The sequence below is a fragment of the Carcharhinus amblyrhynchos genome, chromosome 35 (assembly GCF_965287045.1).
Source record: "Carcharhinus amblyrhynchos chromosome 35, sCarAmb.v2.hapA, whole genome shotgun sequence".
NCBI lineage: Eukaryota > Metazoa > Chordata > Chondrichthyes > Carcharhiniformes > Carcharhinidae > Carcharhinus > Carcharhinus amblyrhynchos.
The window spans coordinates 12,492,023-12,509,479 of NC_137358.1; the positions used below are offsets into that span (position 1 = coordinate 12,492,023).

General features: G+C 43.2%; 1 protein-coding gene across 1 annotated transcript in view; it reads right to left on the bottom strand.

Annotated features, from left to right (window-relative positions):
* The window catches only part of eif3s6ip (eukaryotic translation initiation factor 3, subunit 6 interacting protein), a 39,233-nt gene extending 23,971 nt beyond the window's left edge, over window positions 1-15,262 (bottom strand). The window contains exons 1-3 of the mRNA XM_080217608.1: window positions 15,102-15,262; window positions 10,331-10,373; window positions 9,015-9,225 (exon numbers count right to left, since the gene is read on the bottom strand). Of these exons, the coding sequence (XP_080073734.1) occupies window positions 9,015-9,225; window positions 10,331-10,373; window positions 15,102-15,134 (287 nt within the window). The 5' untranslated portion in view covers window positions 15,135-15,262. The remainder of the gene's footprint in view (window positions 1-9,014; window positions 9,226-10,330; window positions 10,374-15,101) is intronic.
* Window positions 15,263-17,457: the final 2,195 nt, after the last annotated feature.

Consider the following 17,457-nt stretch of genomic DNA (forward strand, 5'->3'; position numbering starts at 1 on the left):
CTCACTCTTGACCTGATAAGGTATAGCTAGTTAGACAGGGTGACTCCCTGACTCCCTTTTAGTTCTCATAGTATGCAGGTGGCAGGAGTGAATCTTGAACCTGTCAGGCGTGCCTAAGCAAGTGCTAAGCAACGGAGGAAAGACTTTTGGGTCCAATTAGTCAATGAATTCCTAATTTTGCCAGGAAGTAGAATGATGTGGATGATGTGTAATTAATAAGGGTGGCACAGTGATTAACACTGCTGCCTCACAGCTCCAGGGACCTGGGTTCGATCCCCAGCTTGGGTCACTGTGTGCGGAGTCTATATGTTGTCCCCGTGACTGCATGGGTTTCCTCCCACAGGCTGAAAGACGTGCTGGTTAGGTGCATTGGCCATGCTAAATTCTCCCTCAATGTACCCGAACAGGCGCTGGAGTGTGGCGACTAGGGGGATTTTCACAGTAACTTCATTGCAATGTTAATATAAACTTACTTGTGACTAATAGATAAACTTTTAATTGGACCATCCAATTTGTATGACATATTGGGCGGGGAAACAAATCTTCAAAAATAGTACATCAGATGTGTTCATAATGTGAGAAGTAGTGTAATTTTTAAGGCTGCAAGAGCTAACAGTACAATCAGCAGTGATGGACGAGTTCAGCAGCATACAGAAAGGGGGAGGCACATGACAGTTAACTAGGTTACACGAAACAGATAACCGCAGTGATGAGATTAAGCGCAAAATGGGAGTTGAGAGAGTGTTAATTGAAGGAATGACACAATACAAGCCATTTACAGTGTTTAAAGTTAACAAGGTTAACAGCCAAATAAGGGGGAATAACACAATACAAGCCATCACAATGTTTGAAAAACAGTATAAAATGTGCTGCAAATCTATGTAAGGTGTGCCTATTTTGACTAGACACCCGGTCTTGCAAGAACGACAAATAAAATCTTGCTCCTTCAGAACTTGACTTGACTAAATTGTTTAACTGTGAGCTGTGTTTCTCACAATTGGGGGCTCGTCCGGGATCCTAACATCCCTGGTAGGGAGGTTGCCGGTGACAACTGGGAAGACGCGTCCCATTCCAAATTGAATGGTCCCAGGTGTTCATCGGTGGACTTCTCTGCCACTGACTGTTGAGAATCCTAGGAAAGTTGTTCTGAACGAGTAAGTGGGAAACGATAGGCACCGTCATGTGGTCGGGCAACGCTGCGGACCAAGGTAAGAAAAGTGACTTTTAAGTATTGCCTTGGCGACCGGGTCGTGGTAGGTAAACCATGGGAAGTGGGGGTAGTAGGACAAAGTCCCCCGGGAAAGGTGCTGGGAATCCGCGGAGAAAGGGTGGGGCCCCAGGGAACATCCCTCCAGAAAGTCCTTTGGGACGGATGTTGGAAGAAGGGTGGGGCCCCAGGGAACATCCCTCCAGAAAGTCCGTTGGGAAGGATGTTGGAAGGTTTGGGCACTAGTACTAGGGATAAAAACAAGACGACAATGATGAAATATTGTGTTTTGTTTGGGTGAAGGAACCAATCAGGAGTCCGTCCGTCTTCTGGCCAAAGTACGGTTCGGTTGAGGATTGGGTTTGTCAGATTCTTAATAAATATGTGAGACAGAAGCAGCCGGCGTCCCAGGAAGGAATTGATCATGCAAGTTGCTGGATAATGTTAATTTAGGGGCTGCGGGGGAGGTTATGTGATGAGGGAGCAGAGGAAAGTCGAATAAGGGAGGTGCCCCTAGGGGCACTGGAGTTTGTGGATGGGTCACGAAGTATATAGATGGATCAGCATGAATGGGACGGACCTACAATTGGTCTGAGCAGAAAGAGGTAGAGAGAAGTATGTCAGTGGAACTGGGAACCCTGACATGGGCTTTTACTGAGGTGCGGGGAGAACGCTAATAGTGGTTATGTATTTGGAATTGTGCATGACTATATGACTGTTTGAGAGAGAAAGGGATTTGTCACGACATGAGGCACCCGAATCAAACATGGTCAAATTTATTAGAGGCCAGTGAGCTCCCATCAGTAAAGGGTTAAAAAGAGACAAGCAGGCTGACTCTGTATGGTACAGAGAGAGAGAGAGAGAGGGTGTAACTGTGTAATTGAGACCCTCATGTGATGTAATAGATATAGCCAAAGTGAATTGCTTTAAGTTTTTAAGTTTACTAAATTATGTAGGGATCGGACAGAGATTTGAATTCTGCCAAGTGGGAAAGGTGGCATTATATTGCATTTTAAAGTTGTGAGGAGAGATAACCATTCAGGCACATAGTAGATTTGATTTTGTACTTGCCTGTGTTGGTTACAAAGGCAGAGCTGTAGAAATAATTAAACATATAGATTGCACATTAGAATGCTTTCAGTATTTCTTCGTGCATCTGTGCTCCAAGTGATGTTTTGTTTTATTGTACCAGAATTGTAAGAAGGTGCAAGGGTCTTGATTTAGTGAGGATATTTAATGGTGATAAAAATAAATCTTATTTTGGATTTTCTGAATCAGGCTTTAGTTAATTAAACTGCTGTACTTTGACTCACAATTAGTCTCAGAGGTATCTTTACCTACAAGGATTGGTGCTGAAACCTGGGATCTGTTTACGGGTCCGGTTGAATGGCCACAACTGGAGCTCCGGAACAGATTACCAAATTTAAGGGAGTGAATCAAAGTACAGTAGGTGCTCATCTGTGATGAAAAAGTGTGAGTGTGTGTGAGAGGTCTGAGCTGAGCACGTACAGACAAGGAGGCATCTGTCTTTACACCTAGCCCTAGACCAGTTGTTAAGAGGGGTAGCCCCCTACGCAAAGCTCAGGAGTTTGAAGTGGGTGTAAAGGCTAGAGAAGGATGCCTGGGGTGTGATGTTCAGACGTGAGTAAGAAAGAAAGCCGGCTTAATAGTGTGAGCTTAAAGGTGTAAGCTCACGAGTGTAAGCGGTGGTACGGAGGGGACTGATCACCCCTGATAGGTATCACCGGACTGTGATAAGAGCGACCTAGGGGTGGGATCCATTTCACCCACTAGATCAACAATGGAAATGATTGAAAAAAAAGGACAGAACTAAGAAAATTGGAATTCTCTTAGTTCGAATTAATTGAACAGGTTTAAACCAGATTAATTGAACACATCTCAGTCTTGGGTAAAAAAATATTGGGCTGACGACAAGGAGAAAATTAAAACGTCAGAATCACAGATTAGAGAGTTAGAAAAGAGAAACCAAACAAAGAAAATAGCAGTATTGTTAATACATCAGTTAGCTGGACTAATTGAACAAGTAGTCACTTCCACTAAGAAGTGGAGTGGGGATAAAAAAGATTAAGGAATTAGAATTCAGAGTAAGGGAACTGGAGAAACAAAACCAAGTGTTAGAAGACTACTGCAGGGGGACATCACCTCCCTACCCCGGCAGTATGACCATGAAACTCACAGCGCCTGGGGGTGACTTTAATACTGAGGAGAAGGTCTTTAACCTTGCTCCGGTAACGAGGAGAGGAACAGTGAATAATCCATTGACCAATTTAAATACTTCACACCAGGGAAAGACATCAGATCCTAGTGTCACTGGGAAAACTCCAGTCCTGGAGTTCAAAGGCCAAATTTTGGTATTATCATTGTCCCAGGAAGTATTTATAGTATTAGATATAGCTTTGAACTTGAACTCACAGGATAAGTTTTTCTTTATAGTAGACGATAAGCACAGGTGTTATATTTGGGACATTTAATATTCCAAAGGATCAAGGAGATGCCCGTGGACAGGCTAGCCAATGAAATAGCAAAAGAAGCAACCCTAAACCCACAACCAATTAGGATGCAGGCCCTTATTTCCCTAATGCCCCGTGGATTGAATCCAATCTTTATAGAAAAGGAAAAAAAAAGAGGAGCTGACTGAGATGAGACAGAGAAACAGAAGGCAAAGATAATGGTAGCGGCCGTAGATGAGATTGTGAGGAAGAGGGTGGAACCAATAACTGAGGGAAAGACACGAGGGTATCAGTATGTTGAAAGGAAGGGACGAGGAAGTAGAAAAGGTGGGGCACTAAAAGGTGGGGTAACATAAGGAACCCAACAAAAGGGGTGTTATCACTGTGGAATGGTTGGACATTTTAGAAGACTGTGCCCTGAATTACAAAAAGAGAGGGTAGTCCCTCTCATGAGTATGGATGAAGACTAGGGAGGTCAGGGGTTCCTACCCCCGGGGATCCACCGGGAATCCTTGATAAATCTGCAGGTGGGTCCCCAACAAGAAGATGCGGTGTTTCTGGTGGATACGGGGGCCACTAGATCCTCTCTGAATTTTATACCGAGAGGAATAAAGTTAATCGATAAGAAATTAATGGTATCGGGGTAAAAGGGGAAGGTTTTACAGTCCCCATGTTTGAACCGATTATGCTTAAATACCAGACTGAGCGGATAGAGGGTCAACTCTTATACATACCAGAAGTTGGCAGTAATTTATTAGGCAGAGACTTAATAATTAAATTGGGTTTGGCAATTGGAGTGGAAAAGAACCAATTAACAGTAACCATGGCAGTATTAACAGATGGACAGGAACAGCAAATAGACCCGATAGTCTGGGCAGGGGAAGGAAACCGAGGGGGATTAGACGCTCCTCCTCTGCAAATAAATTTAAAAAAAAAAGGAGAGACGGTGTGTGTTAAGCAATACCCTATACCTTTGCAAGGAAAAAAAGGATTACAGCCAGTAATTGAAGGATTGGTTAGAGATGGACTGTTAGAACCCTGCATGTCCCCTTATAATACCCCTATATTGCCTGTAAAGAAGCCTGAGGGAACGTACCGCCTGGTACAGGACCTAAGGGCCCTGAACCAGATAGTGACGATGCGACACCCCATTGTCCCTAATCCTTATATTCTATTAAGCAAGATTCCTCCTGATCACGGATGGTTCAGTGTAGTGGACCTAAAAGATGCATTTTGGACATGCCCACTGGTGGAAGAAAGTCGAGACTTATTTGCTTTTGAGTGGGAAAATCCTATCACAGGACGGAAACAGCAGTTTAGGTGGACAGTGCTCCCACAGGGGTTCACAGAGTCCCCAAATCTTTTCGGTCAAGTCTTAGAGCAGGTGTTAGAAAGATTTAAAAAGCCTGATGAAATCACGTTACTACAATATGTAGATGACCTACTAGTAACAGGAGGAGGAAAGGAAAAGGTAATAGAAGCCACAAATAGCTTATTGAATTATCTGGGACAACAGGGATTCAGGGTGCCAAAGAAAAAGCTGCAGTACGTAGAGAAGGAAGTTAAATACCTTGGACACCTAATCAGTGAGGGAAGGAGAAGAATAGATCCAGAAAGAATACAAGGAATCCTAGATCTAAATATACTATGGACTAAAAAGGAACTTAGGAGGTTCTTGGGATTAGTAGGATACTGTAGATTGTGGATCAAAGGGTACGCACAGAAAACTAAACAACTATATTTGAAACTGTTAGAAGAAGAACCTAATGTTCTTAGAGGATCTAAGCTGATAATAGAAACGAAACTCCCTTGGACTAAGTGCTTACCAAAAGCACTTTTGCGTATTTGTACAGCTCCTCGAAAGGATTTGGGTTTATCCCCCTATGAAATGCTATTTGGACTACCTTATATGGGGGCAGTCGGGGAGTTACCGGTTCCTGAAATGAATGATCAATTTGTAAAGAAATATATACTGGGCCTGTCCTCCTCGATATCTTCCCTTAGGAAACAAGGATTATTGTCGCAGACTCCAGCCCTCGACTTCACGGTACATACAATTCAACCAGGAGATTGGGTCCTGGTAAAGTCATGGAAAGAAACTAAGCTGCAACCGGAATGGGAGGAACCATATCAAGCACTCCTAACAACTGAGACAGTAATCAGGACTGCTGAAAAGGGGTGGACACATCATACTATAATCAAGGGACTGGTAAAACCTCCAGATAATTCCAACATGTGGATGGTCAAACTGACTGAAGAACCTTTGAAGCTGAAATTTAAAAGACTCTAAATAATCAATTTTTAGTTGCGGCGTGAGCGCGGGAAAGGAACTGTTTTGAATTAAGTTCTCTCCTAAAAGGTAATGAGAAAGGGATAGAATGGAAGGGGTAACCTGGATAATGCTTTCCTTCCTCTTGTCCAAGAGAGTACTTACAAGTATGGGATATAATTCAGATAAGTTAGAAGAGGACAAGGGAAACACTATGAGCTCAGTTACGGTTCTGGATCTCACTACAACACAGGTAGTAGAGACAGACCTGTGTTCTTTGGTAATATGTGGGGATCTGGTGAGCCAGCAAAAATATTCGGTAGAATCCTTACAATTTTATGCCGACGGAAAGTATCCTTGGGGTAAACTCCCTTCCATAATATCCCTTCATCAGAAACATATGCAGCCAAGATCAGAATGCCTAGATAAGGAATACAATCTTATAGGGACCAAATGGACTGAAAAAAAAATGAGCGGTCCAGTCTTAGATCCTAAGAACCTCTCCCGGTACTCCATAGCTGGTGGGCCCTTCTTTACAGGTAACTGGACCAGGGACCAACAATTGCACCAGGCAGTATTTGGAATTAGGGTAAAGGAGGGAGGAAAAGATAGCAAATTGAAATGTTGTTTCCGAATCTATGTAGATAAAAATTTGAAAACACCTGACTAGAATGATAAGGTTCCCCAAAACAACCCAAGGGCAGTAAGAGTGGTCGAAGTAAACAACCTAAAACAAATCCTTGAAATAGAGACTGGGTATGAGGAGACTAATGCCTGGGTAGAATGGGTCAAATACACTGTAAAAAGCTTAAATAAAAGCAATTGCTATGCCTGTGCGTCTGGGAAGCCAGTGGCCCAAATAGTACCCTTCCCTCTGGGATGGAAACGCGACAGAAGAGGTATGGAGTGCATGTTAGCCCTGTATCAAGAAAAGGAAGCATGGGGCAACCCGAACTGCACATCCCTATCCCTGATGTTCCCTCCTGTGGAAGCAAAGAACTTAAAAACTCCCCCTCAGTTTCTCACTGCCGTTGTGAATCACACTTCATGTGTGAACCGACAAAGGGCAGAGTTAACTCATAATATGGGGGAGTTAGAATCATGCTCAGAGGTCAGGAGCATTACAGAGAACGGAATGGGAGGGAACTATTCATCATTGAAAATCCCCAGAGCAGATATATGGTGGTATTGTGGAGGAAGGGTACTGAGGCCAACTCTACCCCCTCAGTGGAAAGGTACATGTGCAATTGTCCAATTGGCTATACCATTTACCCTGGCATTTGAAAAATCAAAAGGATCAGGAAAAACAAGAGATCAGTGATAGGAATTTCTTTTGATGAAGATATATCTAGATCCCATAGGAGTGCCTCGGGGAGTTCCAGATGAATTTAAAGCTCGAAATCAGATTACAGCTGGGTTTGAATCCTTGTTTTGGTGGGTAACAATAAATAAGAACGTAGATTAGATAAATTATATAAGGTTGGGACGAGCAAGTGAATAGTATGTTAGCCAAACTGGAACAACCTACTCGCGCATATCTGGACTAAACCTGGAAAAAGGGATGCTAGTGAAAAATTACAGACAGTAAAAAGAAAAGGGGGGATTGTGAGAAGTAGTGTAATTTTTAAGGCTGCAAGAGCTAACAGTACAATCAGCAGTGATGGACGAGTTCAGCAGCATACAGAAAGGGGGAGGCACATGACAGTTAACTAGGTTACACGAAACAGATAACCGCAGTGATGAGATTAAGCGCAAAATGGGAGTTGAGAGAGTGTTAATTGAAGGAATGACACAATACAAGCCATTTACAGTGTTTAAAGTTAACAAGGTTAACAGCCAAATAAGGGGGAATAACACAATACAAGCCATCACAATGTTTGAAAAACAGTATAAAATGTGCTGCAAATCTATGTAAGGTGTGCCTATTTTGACTAGACACCCGGTCTTGCAAGAACGACAAATAAAATCTTGCTCCTTCAGAACTTGACTTGACTAAATTGTTTAACTGGGAGCTGTGTTTCTCACAATAAGAACATAAGAAATAGGAGCAGGAGTAGGCCATCTAGCCCCTCGAGCCTGCCCCGCCATTCAATAAGATCATGGCTGATCTGTCGTGTCTCAGTTCCACATTCCCGCCCTCTCCCCATAACCCTTAATCCCCTTGCCTATCAAAAACCTATCAACCCGCGTCTTAAATATATTTAGCGAGGCAGCTCCACCACTTCAACGGGCAGAGAATTCCAGAGATTCACCACCCTTTGAGTGAAGAAGTTCCTCCTCAACTCCGTTCTAAACCGCCCCCCCTTTATCTTGAGGCTGTGCCCTCAGGTCCTACTGTCCTTTCTGAGTGGGAAGAGCCTCTCCACCTCTGTCCTATCCATCCCATTCATCATCTTATATGTCTCAGTGAGATCTCCCTTCATTCTTCTAAACTCTAACGAGTACAAGCCTAGTTTATTCAGCCTCTCCTCATAGCTCAACCCCCTCAACTCCAGTATCAGCCTAGTAAACCTCCTCTGCACTCCCTCCAAGGCCAAAATATCCTTGCGTAAGTGCGGCGACCAAAACTGCACACAGTACTTCAGCTGCGGCCTCACCAGTGCCCTATACAGCTGCAGCAAGACCTCCCTACTTTTATATTCAATCCCCCTTGCTATGAAGGCGAGCAACCCATTTGCCTTCCTGACCACCTGCTGCACCTGTAGGCTGGGTTTTTGCGACTCATGCACAAGGACCCCAAGATCCCTCTGCACCGTCGCATGCTGCAGTTTTTCGCCATGTAAGTAATAGTCCTTCCTACCATTATTCCTACCAAAGTGGACAACCTCACATTTGCCAACATTAAATGTGATGTTCATGTGATGTAATTTCACAGAGAAGTTAGAATCCATCCGGCATTTCCCAATGCGTGTTGGTCAAATAAAGAACACCTTTACCTGCATACTGTCTTTCAAGTTTTGTATTAGCTTCAGCTCAATGCAGGATTCCCGGAGGGAAGCCCCTAGAAAATTCCCGTAACAGGGAGCATTGCATGTGCTGAAAAGTTCTATATATTTATCATCAGTACCTGTTTTCGTAGATATCCTGAATTTCATACAGCTTCTGTTCAATCACATCACTGGACACACGGTTAGACTGCAACTCATAGACCTTCTGGTCAATCAGGTCAGTGACAGTTTTGTGGAAGTATTGGATGAAATTCTTGATTACTTCTGGGATCACGTGATAGGTCTGCTGTTCGTACTGCCGCTCATACGCAAGGTCCTGTTTGGGGTCACCTGAGGACATTGGAGAGGCTTTTACAATACTTACAATCCCTTTCCCAATACTCTTCCCCTCCTCTCCCACCCTAAAATTTGCTGAATATGTTGAGGTACAATTTATAATTCACCCAAGGGAGCAACCTTAAACCGACTGCACAGTGCAGCCGATATCCACGCTTGTGATAAAGGGCCAAGAGTAAGAAGCGTGGCTGAGTTCTCCTTTCCGCAGCCTTTGCGCTGAAGTGAAGTATAATGAAAACAAGGCACAGTAGATATCATAGAATCAAAGAATCTCGCAGATGTAGGCGGGCCACCATTCTGCCCACTGAGTCCAGCAATTCCACCTAGGTCCTATCCCTGTAACCCCACATATTTACCCTGCTTTTCCCCAATACTAAGGGTCAATTTAGCAAGTCCAATCACTCTAAACCGCACATCTTCATGGGAGGGAACCGGAGCACATGGAGGAAACCCACGCCAACATGTGGAGAACATGCAAATTCCATACAGACAGTCGCCCTAGGCCAGAATTGAACACAGGTCCCTGGAGCTGAAAGGCAGCACTGCTAACCACAGTGCCACCTAGTTCCGACGAATGGTCATATTGGATTGGAAACATTAACACTCTCTCTCTCTCCACAGATGCTGCCTGACCTGCTGCGTTTTCCAGCACAGTTTTTCTTTCAGATCTCCAGCACCTGCAGCATTTTGCTTTTATTATCCAGGTCTATCTAGCTTTGTATAGTAAAAGTTGCACTTCTACTGTGCCAGCTGTGCCTTCCAAACAGTCACTTTTAAGATGTTGCAGACTATTTACAGCACAGAGATTCAAGGCTCCTGGAACATGTATGCAAATCAGGCCTAGCTGTTAAAATCAGATGGACCTTCAAGGCCCTGGGTGCACTGCCCACTTTGGGGATTCACACATGAAGTTTCTACGCACTAACCCACCTTAAAATTGGAGCCAATTCATTGACTCATTCACACTTTGTAAGAGAGACTCAGCTCCTTCCCACAGTCCAATGATCACTGCAACCTACATATTCGCGCATATTGACACGTCAACAATTTCAAGGCAATGCACCAAATTTAAAACAAAAATTAAACTTTGAAGGTTTACCTGTATGAAGGTCATAATCGGCATTGTAAGCATAGGGATCATACTGTCGGAGAAAGAGAAAAAGTCTTTGCATCAATGGGGCAAAAGGACAAGATTCACAAAGGGAAAATTACAACAGGTGTAGGTATTTCTCCGGAAAAACAAAGCATTCACATAGCAAAAAAATTGTGTGAAAATGATCCATCCCACTAACAAGTTTTAACCTATTAACTGGCATGATACACTCTGAAGAATCTTTTTCTGTGCTGTATACTTCTATGACTCTACGATCAAATAATACAAGGCAGAATTATGCATATAATCCCCCGTAAAGATCATTTTGAAAATTACAGAAACATGCCATTTGGCCCAAATGGTCAATGCCAGTATTAGCGTTCATTATAAGCTTCCTGTCACCCACTTGGGAAAATGGGATTAGTATGACTTCAGTGGTAGCTATTGTCGGTGCGGTCTCAATGGGCCGAAGGCCTTTTCTGCGCTACGGCTTCATCTAAGAACTGGAAGAAGCCACAGACATACCAGATTTTAAGCAAGTTCAGAGGCACAGGAAAGCAAGGAGGGCAAAGGAAGTGTCCGTGATAAAACAGAAAAGTGACAAAAGTGCCTTTAACCTGAAACTTTGACTGTTTTGCTCTCCCCAGATGCTGCCTGGCCCACTTACCATCCCAGCATCTGCATCAATTTTCTTTTGTAATTTGTACTCAGGGATGCCCTCAAAGCATGCCCAAGGTGGTCAAACATACCCCATCGACCCATGGGATACCTCGGCTTGTGACTGACCAAACTTAAGAAGACACCGAACACATCGCAAGACTTTGTTGGGAACGTGTAGAGGTGAAGATAAGGTATCGGGTGGGAGCACACAGACCTCCAAATGACTCCTCTACCCAATCACTTCAAACACCACCTGCCTCACAACTGGCAGCGTCTGCAGATCACATGTGGGATTCATGATCCATTTCCGAACCCATCGACCGTAGCAGAAGCAAATCAAACACAAATCCAAGGAACTGCCCGAGAAGGTTAGTGTTTAATCCCCTGCAACTTCTCTTCAAGGGGACTTCACCTCGGAGAGGTTCTGCTCTCCTCTCAAACAGGATTTCAGTTTCTCACTTTTTAACAAAACTTATTCATTTACTTTTTTTGTGTTTTCCTTTCCCTTCTGATCAGTTATCTGCAAAAACTCGCTTTCACGGGCATATCTCTTTCCTCAGCAACTGGCTCTGACCTTATTCCACGTGGATTCCAACTGAAATCCCCACCCTTTCGTGTCATGAAAAGTGCTATATAAATACAAGTCTTCCTTTAAAAGAAAACGTGAATTTAACGAACATACCATAGATGAAACCTATCAAATTTTGCCTTCAAAAAAATGAAGGGATTCAATATGGTGGATGTGGAGTAATTGGCTAAGTTCAGACTAGGGACATCAACACAAGATAGCCATAAGCTGATCAAATAAAGAATTTAAAGGTATATTTTAGCAGTGAGAATGCAGAACTCACTGATTCATGGTGTGTTTTTTTGGTCGCTAATGGGATGTGGATGTCGTAGGCGGTGCCAATATTTATTGCCCATTCATAATTGCCCTTGAGCTGACAGTCTCGCTCAGCCACTTCAAACGGCAGTTAAGAGTCCAACCATAGTGCTATGGCTCTGGAGTCATTTGTAGGCCAGACCAGGTAAGGATGGCAAATTTCCTTCCCTAAAGGACATTAATGAACCAGGTGGGTTTTTCCAACAATTGACAATGGTTTCATGGTCATCTGCAGATTCTTAATTCCAAACTTTTTAAAAATTGAGTTCAAATTCCATCATCTGCCATGGTGGGATTCGAACCCAGTACCCCAGAACATTAGGTGGGTATCTGAATTATCTGTTCAGGGCAATACCACTGTGCCTCCCCTGGAGCAGACAGTATGGATGTACTTAAAGGAAAGCTTGGTGCTCACAGCAGACTCAAGGGGTGAGAAGGACACAGGGTGAGATGAGGCTCACGTGAAATATAAATGCTGTTATAGGCTAGTTGGGCTGCACAGTCTGTTCTGTGCCAGAGAAAACGCCCACCTAAATCAGATAATTTTCCTTTGCTTCAAATATCCTCAATCTTTAAGGCTGAGATAGCTAGATTTTTGATCAGTAAGGGAATCAAGGGTTACAGGGAGAAGGCAGGAAAGAGGACATGAGGAACACAGAGTCAGCCGTGATCCTATTGAATGGCGGAGCAGGCTCGATAGGCCAAATGGCCACCCCCAGCCCTACTTCTTATTGTTTTATGGCATACAAGCTACCTCAGCCAGGAAAAGAGCCCACACTCTTGGCGAGATTCTGAATCACGCGTTATCCATCTGGCTGACTAGACTAACCAGCCCTCATTTCAATGGTATTACAGGGATTTTGGAACAAGCCCTGCAGGGAAGACAAGAGAGGCAGAAAATATTACACCCCCATGGGGAGTGTAATAGAATAACGAATTTCTCACATGCAAACACGTTTGTAAATCTATATCAACACTCAATGTTTGTCTGTCCAAGCTCTTTGGATTGGTCAGTTTAAGGAGCACATTGGTGAATTATGAAGTTTATTTATTAGTGTCACAAGTAAGGCTTTACATTAATACAGCAACGAAGTTACTGTGAAAATCTCCTAGTCGCCACACTCCGGCGCCTGTTTGGGTCAACGCATCCTAATCAGCACGTCTTTTGGACTGTGGGAGGAAACCGGAACACCCAGAAGAAACCCATGCAGATATGAGGAGAACGTGCAGACTCTGTACAGATAGTGACCCAAGCCACAAATCGAATCTGGGTCACTGGCACTGTGAGGCAGCAGTGCTAACCACAGTGCTGCCCATTATCTGATGGGCAGACCTGGCAGGGGGTTGATGGAGAACAATAACAATGGACGATAATCCAAATTACAGTGACCCTGACTGGACAGTATGTTTGTGTGAGGAATGGGATGGGGGTAGGGATGGGAGGGGTGGAGCACGGTGGATGAAATCGGTTAAGTGTGGCAAAGCAGCGGGGACAATTATTTGATACAATTCATTATTTGAAACCAATACTTTGTGCCAGAAACGAAGATTCAGCAAATGTGAGCACAGAAGTTTTACAAAAGCTGGCAGGTGAACTAAACAAATAGATCAGTGTTGAATCCATAGAGGCAGATTTATGTTAACACTCTGTGTCATCCAGACTTTCAGTAAAGTTTATCCTGTCATGTTGTTCTGCTGAATTAGTTCAATCCTTTGCTTAACACAGTAAAAGTTTGCCCTTTGCAGGTGGTTACGTTCCTGCCAAACCTCTCAGGCAGTGGAACTGCAAACGATGAAGATGCTTTTTGATGGAAGTCAATTAAATAAGTCCAGCAATGCAAGGGTGGCATTGATAATGTACAGCTGGGGGCTGCACGGTGGCACTGTGGTTAGCTGCCTCACAGCGCCAGGGACTCGGGTTCGATTCCCGGCTTGGATCACTGTCTCTGCGGAGTCTACATGTTCTCCCCATGTCTGCCTGGGTTTCCTTCCGGTGTTCGTTTCCTCCCACAGTCCAAAAGAGATGCTGGTTAGGTGCATTGTCTGTGCGAAATTCTCCCTCAATGTACCCAAACAGGTGCCAGAGTGTGGCGACCTGTGGATTTTCACAGCAACTTCATTGCAGCCTACTTGTGACACTAATAAGTAAACTTTATTTCTTCTGTTCTTATCATTTGAAGTTGATGACATTCCATTAATATATAAACAATTAAGCATTTTAAGTTGATTTATTTATTAGTGTATTAAGTAAACTTTATTAAACTTGGACTTAAAATGATGGACTTATTAAGGAAAGAGTTTTGGGGAGACAGTGGCACACTGGTTAGCACCACTGCCTCATGGGACCAGGGTTCAATTCCTGGCTTGGGTCAATGTCTTTGTGGAGCCTACACATTCTCCCCGTGTCTGCATGGGTTTTTCCAGGTGCTCGGTTTCCTCCCAGTCTGAAAGACATGCTGGTTAGGTGCATTGGCCATACGAAATTCTCCCTCAGTGTACCCAAATAGGTGCCAGAATGTGGCAACCTGGGGATTTTCACAGCAACTTCATTGCAGTGTTAATGTAAGGCTACTTGTGCAGCTGGGGGCAGCACGGTGACACAGTGGTTAACACTCCTGACTCATAGCATCAGGGACCCAGGTTCAATTCCTGGCTTGGGTCACTGTCTGTGCAGAGTTTGCACATTCCCCCTGTGTCTGCATGGGTTTTTCCAGGTGCTCCAGCTTCCTCCCCACTCTGAAAGGCATGCTGGTTAGGCGCTAAATTTTCCCTCAGTGTACCCGAACAGGCGCTGGAGTGTGGCAAACAGGGAATTTTCACAGCAATTTCATTGCAGTGTTAATATCAGCCTACTTGCAACACTAATAAGTAAACTTTAAACTTTATTTTGTTTCTACCATTTGAAGTTGATGACAGTTCCAGTAATATATAAACAATTAAGCAGTTTAAGTTTGTTTATTAATATATTCAATAAAATTTATTTATTAAACTTGGATTTAAAATGATGGACTTTTTAAGCATTAAGGTGGGGGGAGAAACTGGTTTTGAAGGAAACAGCCTTCATTTTAATTATACACCGGCTGCAAATGAATAGATACAGTTGTTTAAAGACAATTTGAAGAGTTTTATTGATGAATTGAGGCTCCTTTAGGCCTCAGGCTGCGGAGGGAGCATGTGTTGGGACAAAAACAATCCGATTCTCGGCCAGGAACCCGACTCTCGCCAACAACTCACCTCCGCCGCGTATTCCTCCGCAAAAGCCGACATCTCCCCCGCTCTCGGTTAATTATTTTGTTCTCTAATTGAATTTCCCAGAGAGACACGAGATCACAACCAGCCGGCCCTCTGGTGCCCCGCACGAAAGGTTCCCCCAGTGCGGCGCAGAGCGCCAAACAACAGTTCCGCTGCAGCCCAGCAGCCAGCCTCTTGCAGCCACAGTGAATGTTACCTCAATGTGAAATGTTTTTATTCTTTCTTTACAATCATGAACTGTTCTTATTCTCAAAATGATTTTTTTCTTTAAATTCGTACAATATTGCCTTAAAGTGAATTTATTGGTATTCTAAAGTGATTTTTTCTTTAAAAATCATATACAATGGTTGTCTTAATGTGATTTCATCTTTAAAATCATGATTTTGTTCTTTGCATTCATACACTATTAGTGTCTTAATGTCATTTTTAATTTAAAATCATACACTGTTATTGTCTGAATGCAATTTTTATCTTAAATCATACTGTGATTTTTTTTCTTTAAATTCATGCACAATTGTTGTCTTAACATGATTTTTTAAATTTAAAATCATACTTTATTGTCTCAGTGATTTATTTCTTTAAGTTTTTTTCTTTAAAAATCATACACAATTGCTGTTTTAATGTAATGCTTTTTCTTTAAAATCATAAAGTATTATTGTCTTAATGCAAAATATTTTATTTTAAAATCATATACTTGTCCTGATGTTTTTTTCCTTTGAAATCATACACACTTGTTGTCTTAATGCAATTTTATCTTAAATCATAATATGATTTTTTTTCTTAGAATTAATACACTATTCATAGAATCCCTTCAGTGCAGAAGAAGGCCATTCATTCCATCCAGTCTGCACCGACCACAATCCCACCCAGCTCCTACTCCTGTAACTCCATAACATTTACCCCAGCTAATGCCCCTGACACTAAGGGAGAACTTAGCATGGCTAATCAACCTAACCCGCACATCTTTGGACGTGGGAGGAAACTGGAGCACCTGGAGGAAACCCATGCAGACACAGGGAGAATGTCTGTGCAGAGTTTGCACAATGACCCAAAGCAGAACTGAACCAAGCTCCCTGTCTCTGTGAAGCACCAGTGCTAACCATTGTGCTGTTTAAAATCATAGCCTATTATTGTCTTAATGTGATCCATTTCCCTTGAACTGAGTGGCTTGACCGGCCATTTCAGAGCACAGTTGAGAGTCAACCACATTGCTGTGGCTCTGGAGTCACATGTAAAATAGAGACCATGGAAAGACAGCAAATTTCCTTCCCTAAAGGACATTAGTGAACCAGATGGAGTTTTCCAACAATTGACATTAGTTTCATGGTCACCACTAGATTCCTAATTCCAGATATTTTATTGAATTCAAATTCCACCATCTGTCGTGGCGGGATTCGAACCTGGGTCCCCACAACATTAGCTGAGTTTCTATATTAATGGTATAGCGATAATACCATGGCCCATTGCCTCCCAGTCCTCCATGGACTGGGCCCTGACATGCCAGACTGGCCACACTATGAAAGAAACACTTGCATTTGTATAGCACACTGGACATCTTACAGCTAACTGTTGGAGAGCAACCGCTATTGTAATGTAGGAAATACAGCAGCTAACTTGCACACAGTAAATTCCCACAACCTTAAAAGAGGACCAGTCAACTCAGCAATACCAATGCTATAGGATACTAATGATGCAGCTGTGTTTTAAGTGTATTTCATAGAATCTCTACAGTGCAGGCCATTTGGCCCATCAAGCCTGCACCAACCACAATTCCACCCAGGCCCTATTCCCATAACCCCACATATTTACCCTGCTAATCTGCTGACACTAGGGTCAACTGAGCATAGCCAATGCACCTAACCTGCACACCTTTGTACTGTGGGAGGATACCGGAGGAAACCCATGCAGACATAAGAACATAAGAAATAGGAGCAGGAGTAGGCCATCTAGCCCTTCGAGCTAGACACTGGGCAGAACATGCAGACTCCATGCAGACATTCTCCCAGATCATTAATTTTGATTTGGTTTGATTTATTATTGTCACGAATTAGTATACAGTGAAAAGTATTGTTTCTTGCGCACTATTCAGATAAAGCATACTGGACATAGAGAAGGAAAGGAGGGGGTGCAGAAGGTAGTGTTACAGTCATAGCTAGAGTGTAGAGAAAGATCAACTTAATACATGGTAGGTCCATTCAAGAGTCTGATGGCAGCAGGGACGAAGCTGTTCTTGAGTCGGTTGCTACATGACCTCAAACTTTTGTACCTTTTTCCCGATGGAAGAAGGTTGAATAGAATGGGTGTGTGGTCCTTATTATACTGACTGCTTTTCTGAGGC